Genomic DNA, 12,439 nt, shown 5'->3' with positions numbered 1-12,439 from the left:
TGGTGCTGCGCTGGGAGACCAGGGCAGGTCTTGGCAAAGCATCCGGGCATGCCTGGGTAGAGGGCGAGGACAGGGCCTCTTGTCTCGTTGCGCCCTCTGTTGGTTGACAACTCAGCAAGTGTCATGCCCCACCTGGCAAAGTCAGAGTTGGCAGTGACGTGGCTGTGGCCACACTCAGGACATGCATGCTGCTTGTCTGTGTGTGTGTGTGTGTGTGTGCATGCGTGCATGTATATTTCAGATATTCCATCCGCTGTCAGCTAAGCTTCCTTGCTGGCCCCCTCGCTGTTCATGCTGGTGCTTGTCTGTGTGTGTGTGTGTGCGTGCATGTGTGCATGTATATTTCAGATATTCCATCCGCAGTCAGTAAAGCTTCCTTGCTGGCCCCCTCGCTGGTCATGCTGGTGCTTGCCCCTTTGTGTCTCAGCTTCCAACCCCAGGCAACCCACCGCGTTCTGTCCGTCTTCTTCAAGCCATTCTTGAAGAGCCACTCAGTGTTACTCGGAAGTGGTCACAGACCCAGGCCTGAATTCACGTCCCAGCGTGGCTTGTCCCACACTTCAGCACACCTTCCAGGTCCTCCTGGGTCTCCCTGGAGGGTCCCTCACCACTGTGGCTTCTCCTTGGTCCTCCGCAGTCCCTGGCCTCATGGATCTCTGACTTTCCCCTTTGTCTTATTCTTCACCTGGTCTTGGTTTCTCCCCCTGCCTGCCTTGCCTCCAGCTACACCACCATTCTCCTTTCCATTCTTGCCTGCCCTCCCGTGGGCACCCCTGAAACTGACCCAGCATCATGAGAGCATGTCTGTACCCCCTGTGCCAAGACACCCTCTCAGGCCCTCCCCAGCTGGCTTCTGTAGTTTTGATCCATGAACATGATCACATGGCTGGTCTTCCCAGCACATCAACGGATCTGCCTCCCTCTGAGCCCATGACTCGGCAGGTGTCTGTTAACTTGCTAAGGGACTGCACAGAGCGACAACAGTGCTGGCTGAGGGCATGACTGGCATGTAATGTGCCACAGGAAGAGGGTGGCACTATCTCCCCAGCTCAGCTGTGGGCGTTCCTGGAAGAAACAAACCACACATGGTGTTCAGCCAGGTCCTCACTCAGGCAAGGGACCTCCTCTCAAAGTGTCGCAGACGCCACACTGCACCCGGTCGCCCTCCCCCTTTCTGTGGACTGTACCTGATGTATTTGCTATCAAATCCTTGCTCCCCCAGTGTCACTGCCTGAGTCCAGCTGCTCTCCCAGCCTCTCCCAGAGGGGTGTTCTAGATCCTTCTCGTTCCCCTGGAGATGCCGCAGCCTGCAGCCAAGCATCGCATCACGGAGATGGGGCCCACCCCTTCGCATCTCTGCTGATGGTCAGCTGTCCACGCCGAGCTTGTTACTGGACCATTGACCTGCCTGTGGGTATCGAGTGTATCCCTTCCCACCCTCCCCCAAGTGTTGAATTCAAGGAAAAACTCTCAAAATGGAAGGAACATTCTAGTATCAAAAAGTAGGAGACCTTGGAAAAGAGTTCACTGAATGAGCAAAGGACCCAAAAGAGCAAAGCAGAATGGATGATTTGGGGATACTTTTGTGCAGGGGAGCCTTGGACTCTTATGTGTTACACCATGACAGCCCTCCTCTGGCTTGGAGGAGAGGTTCAGCGAGAGATGTGGCCCAGAGGATTTTCGTGTTTTGGAAGAGCCGGGGTGTGCAGTGTGTGTGTGCCTGTGTGGGTGGCAGCCCCGAGGCCTCGCGGTGTGAGAGGCAGAGACTAGGCTTGTGCCCCTCTGGGTGTCTCCACAGCAACCCCAGCAGACCACACTCGGGAGCGGGGTTGTGGTAGGGAAGATCCCCTTGCAGCCTGGGTCTCAGCCCTGGAGAAGCAGCCCAGACAGAGAGCCCCGCAGTCAGACGGCAGAGCTCCCGGAGCCTCCTGGCTTTCAAGAAGCCCCTGCACCTGGGCCTTGTCCTTGGCACACAGGCGACTTCGACTCGCTTCTCCTCCTGTCGCCTCCATCATCCCCAAGTTCATCATCCTCCTCCGCCGGCCCAGATCTCTTTAAGAGGCGCTGCAAGCGCAGCACTTTGATTTTGCGGTCGTTTGGGGCGCTTCCTCGGGCCCATTTATCTTTATCGCAGGCTGAGCAAAGAGTCTGAACAGGTGATTACGGCTCCTTTTCTTTCTTGCGGGGCTGCAAATCAGTGGCTTCCCGTACAGCTGGGAGAGGCGCAGACAGCTTGTGTGGGACTCACACAGTGTTGGCTGTGCTGTGAGTTTATAACAGCCTTGTTTCCACACTGGCAGCAAACGCCATATGGAGAGAGAAGAATGCTGTTGGAGGAACTCGGAAGGAATCACAACGTGGCACACGAGATCTGATCATTGCTGTTGAAAGGGGGGGGGGGTGCCTTGCTCGAGTCACATAGGAGCTCGGTGCTCGCTCCCACATCCGAATAAAACTGGCCTTGGAGGCAGAGGCATTTACTCCGGGCCTGGGTTTGTGCCGGGGGACTCGGCTGATTGGGAAAGGGTGTGAAGGTCTGTTTTCTGCCCCCTGAGGGACCAGGTGGAGCGGGAGGTGGTGAGAAGACAAGCTGTAGCTGCACTGTGCTAACAGGTGCAGGCCGCAGACCCGGAGCAGGCAACGGAGACCAGGTTCCCTGCTGTGGCTGACAGTAACACTCATCAAAGTTGACATTTTATAACTGTCACTTGGGATCTTGTCTGCTCTCCCACACACCCCCCTGCTGCCCCTTCCAACAGAGTAGCCCACCTCCCCACCCGCCCGGAAGTGGCGGAGGCTAATGCTTGTTGGAGCGGCCATCCATGAGCCATCTGGGCCTGCGGTGGCCAAGCCTGCACCCACAGTTGAAGGGCGGAGTGAAGGCAGCAGTCCAAGGCCATTCTGAGCCACCAACCCCCTCTGGGAGGGGACGAGGAGGGAGACGTGGCAGGTGGCTCATTCTGTTGGTTAAAGTACCTGCTGGAGAGAAGGCGGCACCTTTGAGCACTTTCATCTGCATGTGACACTTAGAACTGGGGAATTCCTGCAAAAATATCCCCTACCCCCGGTTCACGTGCATGGAGCAGTAGGCAGTAAAACTCCTGGCCTGAGCCCTGTGCTTGGCAGGTGGGCAGACGTCCAGGCACAGGCTGGCCTCTGGCAGGGGTGCCCTGCAGGCCCCTCCCTGCCCCCCTCAGCTCTGCTTCCCCCCTTGCCGGCTTTGCGCTCTGTGGGCTCATGCTGTGTGGAGGAAACATGGCCCCTGTGGCTTTGGCTGACCAGTCCCAAGGCCTTGGCATCCTGGAGATGAGCAGGAAGTTTTCCAGGAAGTTCTGGCAGAGGCCCTCGGAGGACTCCAGGGCCCACTCCACCATGTGCCCCGACCTGAATGGCCCATTCAGTCATGAGCCTTCAGTGCCCCTAGAGCCAAAGGCAGGCCTAGGCTGGATTTGTGCAGACTCAGAGAGAGCCAGAAGGGAGATGGAACAGACCCCAGACCCTACATCCATGCTGACAGTGGTGGTGGTTCTAAGCAGGCTCTGGTCTGAGTACCTTCTATGAATTGTCTTGTTCAGTCCTCATGGTGGTCCTGGGAAGCAGGTGCTGTCATTGTACCCAGGTTACAGATGAGGAAGCCAAGGGGTAAAAATGCCCCAGATCACAAGGCCACAGTGAGCGGTGGAGCCGGGATCTGAACCCTGGCAGTGTAGCTCCAGGAGCCACACTCACTGCTACCAGGTCTCCCACTGTGCGTCGGGGGTTGGCCTTCCATAGACAAAGGCTCTGGGGACCCACGACTGAGCCCAAGCTGGCGTGAGGGAGGTGCTCAGTCCCCTTGCTGCACTCCGTCTCCAGAGAGACCTTGTGTGGATGGCTAGCACCTCCACACTCAGCCAGGAGACAGCCGTCATTCCTTCCAGCCCAGCCTCCCTCCTGCCAGAGTGCCACCATCCTCTTCCCAGCCCCCCTCATCCCCAGCCCAGCTCCAGATCCAGAGCTGAAAACCGAGGCCCAGAGAGTGCAAGTGAGTTGCTTGAAGTAACACAGCAAGTCACTGGCTCAGCACCGGGTCCCTGGGCCTGGAGTTGGTCCCCGCACTTGGAGTTCTGCAGTGTCCTCCTCCTAGCCCTCCTGGCTGCTGAGTGGCTGAGTGCGGCTCACTTCCTGTCTCTGTTCCTGTAGCTCCTTGGCTGGGAAGTGCAAGGCTTTCATAATCTGAAGCATCCTAAGACCGGGCTTTGCTCCAGTTTAAGAAAAAAAAATCACAGCCACTAGGATGCTCTGAATTAGAAGTAACTTTAAGATGTTTTCCAACTCCCTGAACAAAGGGATGTGTTACCTCTCATAAAGCAGCTTTTCAGATGTGGTTTGGGCTGTGGGCGTGGTGAGATCCAGAGACACGTGACGTCAGCAGGCTTTCCCGGCTCTGGTCTCCTCTGTGCCAGCCCTGTCCTCACAGCCACTCTGATGCAGTGAGGCGAACTCTCTGCCACACCACAGCCTCCAAACCAAAAGCCCACGTGTGTGGGTCACGCTGACGGGACTGGTTTAGGTGACCTGCCTGCCAGCTGTGCCCAGTCACCATAGTCAGAGAATACCATGTGCTGATTGGCCAGCCAGGAGCAGAAACACAGTCCCCGGAACTGCTGGCCTCTCCAAGCACATACTGGAGGCTGGCACCTCCCTGCACAATGACCTTGGCCCTGGCAGATGCATGGGGTCCTGAGAGCTTGCCGGTCACCTGGCTGCATCCGTGCGGGGCCTGGGCCTGGGTCTGGGCCTGGGCCTGGGTCTGGGCCTGGGTCTGGGTCTGGGTCTGGGTCTGGGTTGCTGGACGGCCCGGCTGGCCCTCCCTGGGCCTCACACACTCTCCTTTCTTCCTCCAGACAGAGACTACTGCAGTTTATGTGACAAGCAGCCAATCGGGAGGCTGCTTTTCCGGCAGTTCTGTGAGACCAGGCCTGGGCTGGAGGGTTACATCCAGTTCCTGGACGAGGTGGTAAGTCCCTGCTCCCAGGGCGCGGGGTGGGGGGTGGGGGGAGCTTTGATGCTCTGCGATGAGCCCCCATTTTTGACTGAGGCGGGTGAAGATTAAACCTGTGGCTTATGGAGCTCCTGGACTTTAAGAGGACAAAAGCTGTCTCAGGATCTAAACCTAACAGGTGGCCTTGGCTGGTTCGCCTCCCGCCCTGGACCTTGTTGCTGCTGCTATAAAGAGGCGCCGTCAGCTGTGTGATGCCAGGAGCCTGGGTCACCGTGGGAGGCCTTGCCTGGAGATGTTGCATGTTGTCTTCCTGATGCATTAGGTGGCTCTTACAGCCTGTGCCCCATCCCCAGATGAAAACACTCCTTTGTTAAAGATTTATTCATTTATTTGAAAGCCAGGCATACAAAGAGAGAAGGGGAGAGAGAGACATCTTCTATCCTCTGGTTCACTCCCCAGATGGCCGCAGTGGCCGGGGCTGGGCCAAGCTGAAGCCAGGAGCCAGGAGCTTCTTCCAGGTCTCCCATGTGGATGCAGGTACCCAAGCACTTGGGCCATCTTCTGCTGCTTTCCCAGGCCATTAGTAGGGAGCTGGATCAGAAGAGGAGCAGCCAGGACTTGAACTGGCTCTCATTTGTGACGCTGGCACTGCAGGCTGAGGCTTACCTTACTATGCCACAGTGCTGGCCCCCGAGAACCCACTTTACAGAGTTGTGAAGTTTGACTGCGTCAGCTTGTTTCCTGAGTGCTTCCCATTCGAGTGCCAGCTCCCTGAGGGCAGGCCTGGGCTCCCATTGCCCCCGCTCAGCACAGTGCTCTGCACACACCATCAGCCAGCAAGTGCCCGTGGGATGAATGTGCGCCGGCCATTTCTAGGCAGTCTGACAGCTGTGAATCTGCAGGTTGCTGGTTCAGTGGTCCTGCTTGATGTCCTGGGGTCTTCCTTCACCTTGCCAGTCACTCATCTGTTGAACAAAGGCTGGTGGCTTTGCGTGGGCTCTGAGGACGGGATGGAGGATTGTCCAGGAGTCCCTCAACACTCGTCTGGAAGGCAGGGTGGGCACCAGGGCTGGCCACCTGCCCATTGGGTTTCTTTCTTTCTTTCTTTCTTTCTTTCTTTCTTTCTTTCTTTCTTTCTTTCAAGACTTATTTATCTATTTGAAAGTCAGAGTTGCACAGAGAGAGAATGAGAGGAAGAGAAAGAGAGAGAGAGAGGTCTTCCATATGATGGTTCACTCCCCAGTTGGCTGCAACGGCTGGAGCTGCACCCATCCAAAGCCAGGAGCTTCTTCCAGGTCTCCCACGTGGATGCAAGAGCCCAAGCACTTGGGCCATCTTCCACTGCTTTTCCAGGCCACAGCAGAGAGCTGGATCAGAAGTGGAGCTGCCAGGACTCAAACCAGCACCCATATGGGATGCCAGCACCTCAGGCAACAGCTTTACCCATTACACCACAGCGCCAGCCCCACCCGTCGCGTTTCTATCTGAGGAGGGAGAGAGAGGGTGGGAGGGCAAGAAGTGAGGTGAGCAGTGGGGCTGCCCAGGCCTCCTCCCAGTAGCCAGGACCAAGATACTGACATCTCTACAGCCCTCACACTGTCTGGGTTTGGGGCTCAAGTTCCTGTGGCTGCCTCAGGATCCCTAGAGCCACAAGCCAGCCTGCCCCCTGGACACCTCCACCAAAGCCACACAGGCCCCCTCAAGGTCACCACATCCAATTAGCACCTTCTCCCAGGCCTTGGAGCTACTGGCCCTGACGCACCCCCACACAAGCCTGGCATCTGGGCACTGCCCCTCCAACCTGGTCAGGGGCCATGTGCACGAAGCCCCATGACCTCTCCCAGACTAGTTCCCCCCCACAAACTCTGCCTGGGTCTTCAACACAGGTGCGGTGCGGAGTCTCTCGTCCCAGGGGCTGATCGTTCTCAACCTTGGCTGAGCATTGGCAACGCTTTGGGAGCCTTTAAAACCGCTAGTGCCGGCTGGCACCGTGGCTCACTAGGCTAATCCTTCGCCTTGCGGTGCCGGCACACCGGGTTCTAGTCCCGGTCGGGGCGCCGGATTCTGTCCCTGTTGCCCCTCTTCCAGGCCAGCTCTCTGCTGTGGCCAGGGAGTGCAGTGGAGGATGGCCCAAGTACTTGGGCCCTGCACCCCATGGGAGACCAGGGTGAGTACCTGGCTCCTGCCATCGGATCAGCGTGGTGCGCTGGCTGCAGCAGCCATTGGAGGGTGAACCAACAGCAAAAGGAAGACCTTTCTCTCTGCCTCTCTCTCTCACTGTCCACTCTGCCTGTCAAAAAAATAATAAATTAATTAATTAAAAAAAAAAAGAAACGCTAGTACCGAAGCCCAGACTGAGGGGTTTGTGTCTGCGGGGTGGGGGGGGGCAGTGCCTGCTGTTTTTATGACTTTTTATTATGGGAAGTTTTGCACCATGAAAAGCAGAAGTCAGCAGAATGGTTTAATGAACCCCATGCAGCCTTATCCCACTTCAGCAACAAGGAACTTGTGGCCAGTCTTGGTTCATCCATGCCCCTATCCTCACCTCTGTAGCATTTGTGACAAATCTAAGATATCATATAATTTCATCTATGAATCTTGCATATGTGTCTCTAAAAAAAAAGGCTCTTATAATACCACATGGGGCTGGCTCTGTGGCAGAGCAGGTAAAGCTGCCTCCTGCGGCTCTGGCATCCCACGTGGGTGCCAGGTCGAGTCCCAGCTGCTCCACTTCCGATCCAGCTCCCTGTTAATGTGTCTGGGGAAGCAGTGGAAGGTGGCTCAAGTGCTTGGGCCCCTGCACTCACATGGGAGTTGTGGAAGAAGCTCCTGGATCCTGGCTTCAGCCTGGGCCAGCCCTGGCCATGGCAGCCATCTGGGGAGTGAACCAGCAGATGGAAGAATTGTTTTCTCTCTGTGTGACTCTTTCAAATAAATAAATGTATCTTTGTAAAAAAAAAAATTAACCTAATACTAGCAATACTATTATCATAGCTAAACATTTTTCTTTGGGCTGGCACTGTGGCATAATAGGGTAAGCCCACCTGTGGTGCCGGCATCCCATATGGGCACAGACAGAGTCCTGACTGCTCCACTTGTGATCTAACTCCCTGGTAACAGCCTGGAAAAGCAGTGGGAAATGGCCCAAATGCTTGGAGCCCTGTATCCACGTGGGAGATCCAGAAGAAGTTCCTGGCTCCTGACTTGGAATCACCCCAGCTCTGCCATTGTGGCCATTTGGAGAGTGAACCAGTGGATGGAAGACCTCGCTCTGTCTGTAATTCTGCCTCTCAAGTAAAAAATAAATAATTTTTTAAAAATTAGTTTCAATTATCAACTATTAGGCAGCATTCAAATTTCAAATTTTCTCAACATTTTATAGACACTTAAACTTTTTAATTTAAGAGACAGAGGCAGAGAGAACGTTGCCACCCACTGATTCACTCCCCAGAGGCCTACAACAGCTGTGCCTGCACCAGGCGGAAGCAGGAGGCTAGGAACTCAATCTCGCCTCCCACGTGGGTGGCAGGACCTAGTTACCTATATTGCCTGCTGTCTCATAGGATCCGCGTTAACAGGAGACTGGAACAGCAGCCAGAGCCAGGAGCTGAACCAGGCGGTCCATGTGGGATGCAGACGTCTTAGCCAGTAAACCAGATACCGGCTCCCCTCATCTCCCCTCATGCACTTTGTACATGTGTGTCTAAGCAGTTTGAATTGGTCTGGATAAGGGGCACGCACTGTGATAGGTTGGTCTCCTTGACTCTCTGCTGCCCCAAAACCACCTCCCCCTGTGGTGGATTTGTTGTCCTCCACCAGGGTTTCCCACAGTCTCATTTTCCATTGTCACCCCCAAGCCATTTCTCAGGTTTCTCTACTCCGTGTCAGTTGCTGGTTGGATCTGAAAACTTGATCACATTCAGTCTCCCTCGCTGGGAGCTGGAGAGTAGGAGTGACTTCCTAAGGGTTCTGTGTCCTGTGGCTGGATGGGGCAGCTATCTGGATTTTTTTTTTTTTTAAGATTTAATGATTCAAAAGGCAGAGAGAGAGAGAGAGAGAGAGAGAGATCTTCCATCTGCTGGTTCACTTCCCAAATGACTGCAACAGCCAGGGCAGTCCAGGCAAAGCCAGGAACCTGGAGCAATATCTGGGTCTCCCACATGGGTAGCAGGAGCCCAAGCACTTGGGCTCAGCTCAGCCACTCAGTGCTTTGCCAGGTGCATTAGCACAGAGCCGTATCGGAGGCAGAGAAACAGGAACTTGAAGCAGCGCTCATATGGGATGCTGGTCCATCACGCCGCAACACTGGCCCCTGGGTCTTCCTCTCTGAGGTGGCAGCAGCACTTGATATGCAGAACCCAGGTCTGTTGACTAACATGGGGTGTGAGCTGGAGCCGGTTAACCCATGGTTCCTTCTTGGATTGCTGGGGCTGAGCCAGGCAAAGCCAGGAGCCAAGAACCTAATCCAGGTCTCCCATATGGGTGTTAGAGACCCAACTACTTGAAGCATCACCTTCTACCTCCAAGAAGCTGGAATCATGTGTACAGTGGGAACTCGAACCCAGGCACTGTGCTCTGGGACACACGTGTCTTAACCACCAAGCCAGACGCCTGCCTCCTGGGGTGTTGTGTGGAAGGCAGTATTCATGGTGTTTCTCAATGGACTGAGGGTAAGAGGAGAGTTAGCGATGGCTGTTACGCTGTGGCCTGGGCAGCTGGAAGGTGGTAGGGAGGACAAGGCTGTGGTTAGGTCCAGGAGGGGCAAGGTCAGGGGCTGCACCATAGACTCACACAGGTTGCCATGTCCATAGGCCCCCAAGTGCACCTGTTTCAAGGGAGATGGTATTTGATTGAGTGGAGTCCCAGACAGGGCTGGGCTAGGAGAGCCCTGGGGTTTGTCAGCAGGCACTGGCGTTGGATGAGCTCAGCACACAGGTGACTGCAGATGGAGAGATGGAGAGGAGCCATGAGGACCAACGGTGGAGCCCTGCAACAGGGGCTACTGCCCCTTTGGAAAAGATGAGGCGGCCGGGCAGCTTTGGGACCTGTATGGAGACGTGACGGGCAGAGCAGGGTGACGGGAAGCCTCGGAGCCAGTGAATTTCCCGGCCCTGTGTTTTGTTAGACACACACAGTCAGCTTGAGAAAGGGGCGGGGGGTCCAGTGGCCGCTGTCTGCCTCCTGATCCCGCAGTCCCTCCTTTCTCTGGGCCTATACCAAAAGCTGTTCTTCAGAAAGGGAACGTGAGCCTGGCTCCCTGTGTTAATGCGTCAGATGCCCCTGACGTCCGCCTCAGCGGAGCTGCCACACACCAGTGGCTGGGACGCGCCCCACATTTGTCTCCGCATCCCTGGGAATAAGCGCTGCCGGTTCCTCGCCCATCCTGACGTCAAGTGACAGCCCTGGGACGCCTCTTTCACACACGAAGACTTTATTGAGTTTTCCAAGGCTGGCGTAACTTCTGTCTGCAGCCAGTTTTTTCCTCTCTGCTGCCTGGAACTCCGAGGAGGGAGGTGGCAGCTGTGCCCTTGGTCGTCGCCGGCTGCTGGGGCACTCCGCGGCTCAGCCAACACTGTCCGTGCCAGTCCTGCCTCCCTGCTGAATTTACCCTCCCCCCCATGGAGCTTATTGAAAATAGCCGGTTCTCACCGGGCTCGCCACAACTGCGGGAAGGGCTCTCCACTTGCACAGCCCGCACGTCTGCCCTTTTCAAGTCAGGTAGAAGCCTGTGGCTGTTTTTAGATGGGACCCCGGTGACTTGCTGGGCAGCAGCGCTGTTTGTGTGCCTTCAGCGGGCAGCAGGAATGACTTAGCCTCAGTCTTGCTTATCCCGTGGCTTCCAGGGAGCTGAGAAAGACCCTCCCCACGGCCACTGCCCTCCCAGAGAAACAGCCAAAGACCCAAGTCAAGGCCATGACCAGATGTGGTCTCAAGGGCAAAGGGGGGGGGGTGCCCAGATGCCCCGGGACAGGAAGGGGTCCTGGCGAGAGTCAGCTGCCACAGGGTGACAGGGCCTTGCCATGGGCCTGTTCTCTGGGGGGGCCCTGGGGGGGTCTTGACCCGGAGCTGGCTTGTCAGAAACCCTACTGTCCCCACACCTGGGTGAGACTTAAAGGTCCCAGGTCCCTTCTGTCTGGAGTTGGGGTGGGAGGGCTTGGCAGATGCCCAGCGTCTCCTGCATGCCAGGCTCAGTTTCAGCAGCAGGGACCACACGGTGGACAGAAGGAAGTTCCTGCCTCACAGAGCTTTGCTCTCTGGTGAAATAAAGACAGAAAAATACACAAGGAAGGATGGTGTTTAGGTGGCGGAAGAAACGCCAGCTGGCAGTTGGGCACTTATTCAGGACCAGTCGTTACCTCAAGACCTCATGGCTTAGGATCATAGCAAGCAGGTTCATGTCTCTTATTTTTAGGCTTGGTGAGCCAGGGGTTTGGAAATGGTTTAGCTTAGGTGCTGCTGGTTCGAGGCCTGTGAAAAAAATGTGTTCCAGTGTGGGCCGGGCGGCAGTCACCTGCAGACTTGACCATGGCCCGAGCATCTGCCCCCAAGCTGACTCATGGCCCCCAGGGCATGCTGGCTGGTGGCAGCAGGCCTCGGGCGTCCTGATGGCCCTCCTCAGGACCGGGCAGGCTCTCTCCCGAGCAAGGCATCCGAGAGGGCCTGGCTGAAGCTGCAGTGGCTTTTATGACGGAGTCTCAGAGCTTCCACACTGTCGGTTCCCCCGCATCACTCACGTTGCTGCAGGCGAGCTCCACTCACTGTGGAAAGAGACTTCTCAAGGATCTGAATGGAGGGGAGCCACGGTGACTGACGGGCATCGCGGTGACTGCAAACAGGAGGGTGCCACACGTGGAGTCCTGAGTCGGGAAATGCTAACGGCCTTCCAGGCAGTTCTGTAACCCAAGGCCATAGAAGCGCACAGGAAGCCAGTGGGCTGCCACCTGGCTTTAAACGTGCCCGATTATCTGGCATTTTACGGTAAAATCATCTGCAATGCCTCGCCAGGAAAACTAACTCTCCCACTTCCCTTCCTTAGGGGCCACATCCAGTACCTACTCAACTCTGACTCCCTGTCACTGCTGTGAGCTCTCCAAAAGAGGGAGAAACAGCTGGCAAAGCCAGACTCTGGGAGCAGGGTTACCTCGAAAATGAGCTCAGAGTAGACATCCATGGAGTAGTCCAGCCCTGTGGGTGCTCCACCCCAGGTCCCCAGATACCCTGCTATCGGGAAGCTTCTGAACGATGTCACCCCTAAACTGCAGTGGATGGGAGCAGGGCTGAGCCCGTGAGCCAGGGTGGCCGAGGAATCCTTTCTCTGACCTGACAGACTTGAGGCGGGGGGCCATCCTCTGGTACAGAAGACCTCAAACAAAACGCTGGAAACCCCTGGCTGCCATGTTTGCTACCACTGGACCAAGCCAGTCGGCACTGAGAACCATGAAGGCAATGCACGTG

The 12,439-nt window shown here is 56.1% G+C and overlaps 1 protein-coding gene across 4 annotated transcripts in view; it reads left to right on the top strand.

Annotated features, from left to right (window-relative positions):
* The window catches only part of GRK5 (G protein-coupled receptor kinase 5), a 208,261-nt gene that overhangs the window by 143,981 nt on the left and 51,841 nt on the right, over window positions 1–12,439 (top strand). For 2 of the 4 annotated variants that reach the window (XM_051824221.2, XM_051824220.2), the window contains exons 2-3: window positions 1,223–1,410; window positions 4,887–4,999. The exons of 1 other annotated variant lie outside the window; for it this stretch is intronic. Coding sequence is in view for 1 of the 3 variants with exons in the window: in XM_051824219.2 (XP_051680179.1) it covers window positions 4,887–4,999 (113 nt within the window). In the remaining 2 variants the exon portion in view is untranslated. The remainder of the gene's footprint in view (window positions 1–1,222; window positions 1,411–4,886; window positions 5,000–12,439) is intronic. One more of the 4 variants, XM_051824219.2, reaches the window with a different exon arrangement.

This window comes from Oryctolagus cuniculus, chromosome 15 (assembly GCF_964237555.1).
Source record: "Oryctolagus cuniculus chromosome 15, mOryCun1.1, whole genome shotgun sequence".
Taxonomy (NCBI): domain Eukaryota; kingdom Metazoa; phylum Chordata; class Mammalia; order Lagomorpha; family Leporidae; genus Oryctolagus; species Oryctolagus cuniculus.
The sequence above is the reverse complement of the archived record's forward strand: the minus strand, read 5'-3'. Positions and strand labels throughout refer to the sequence as shown.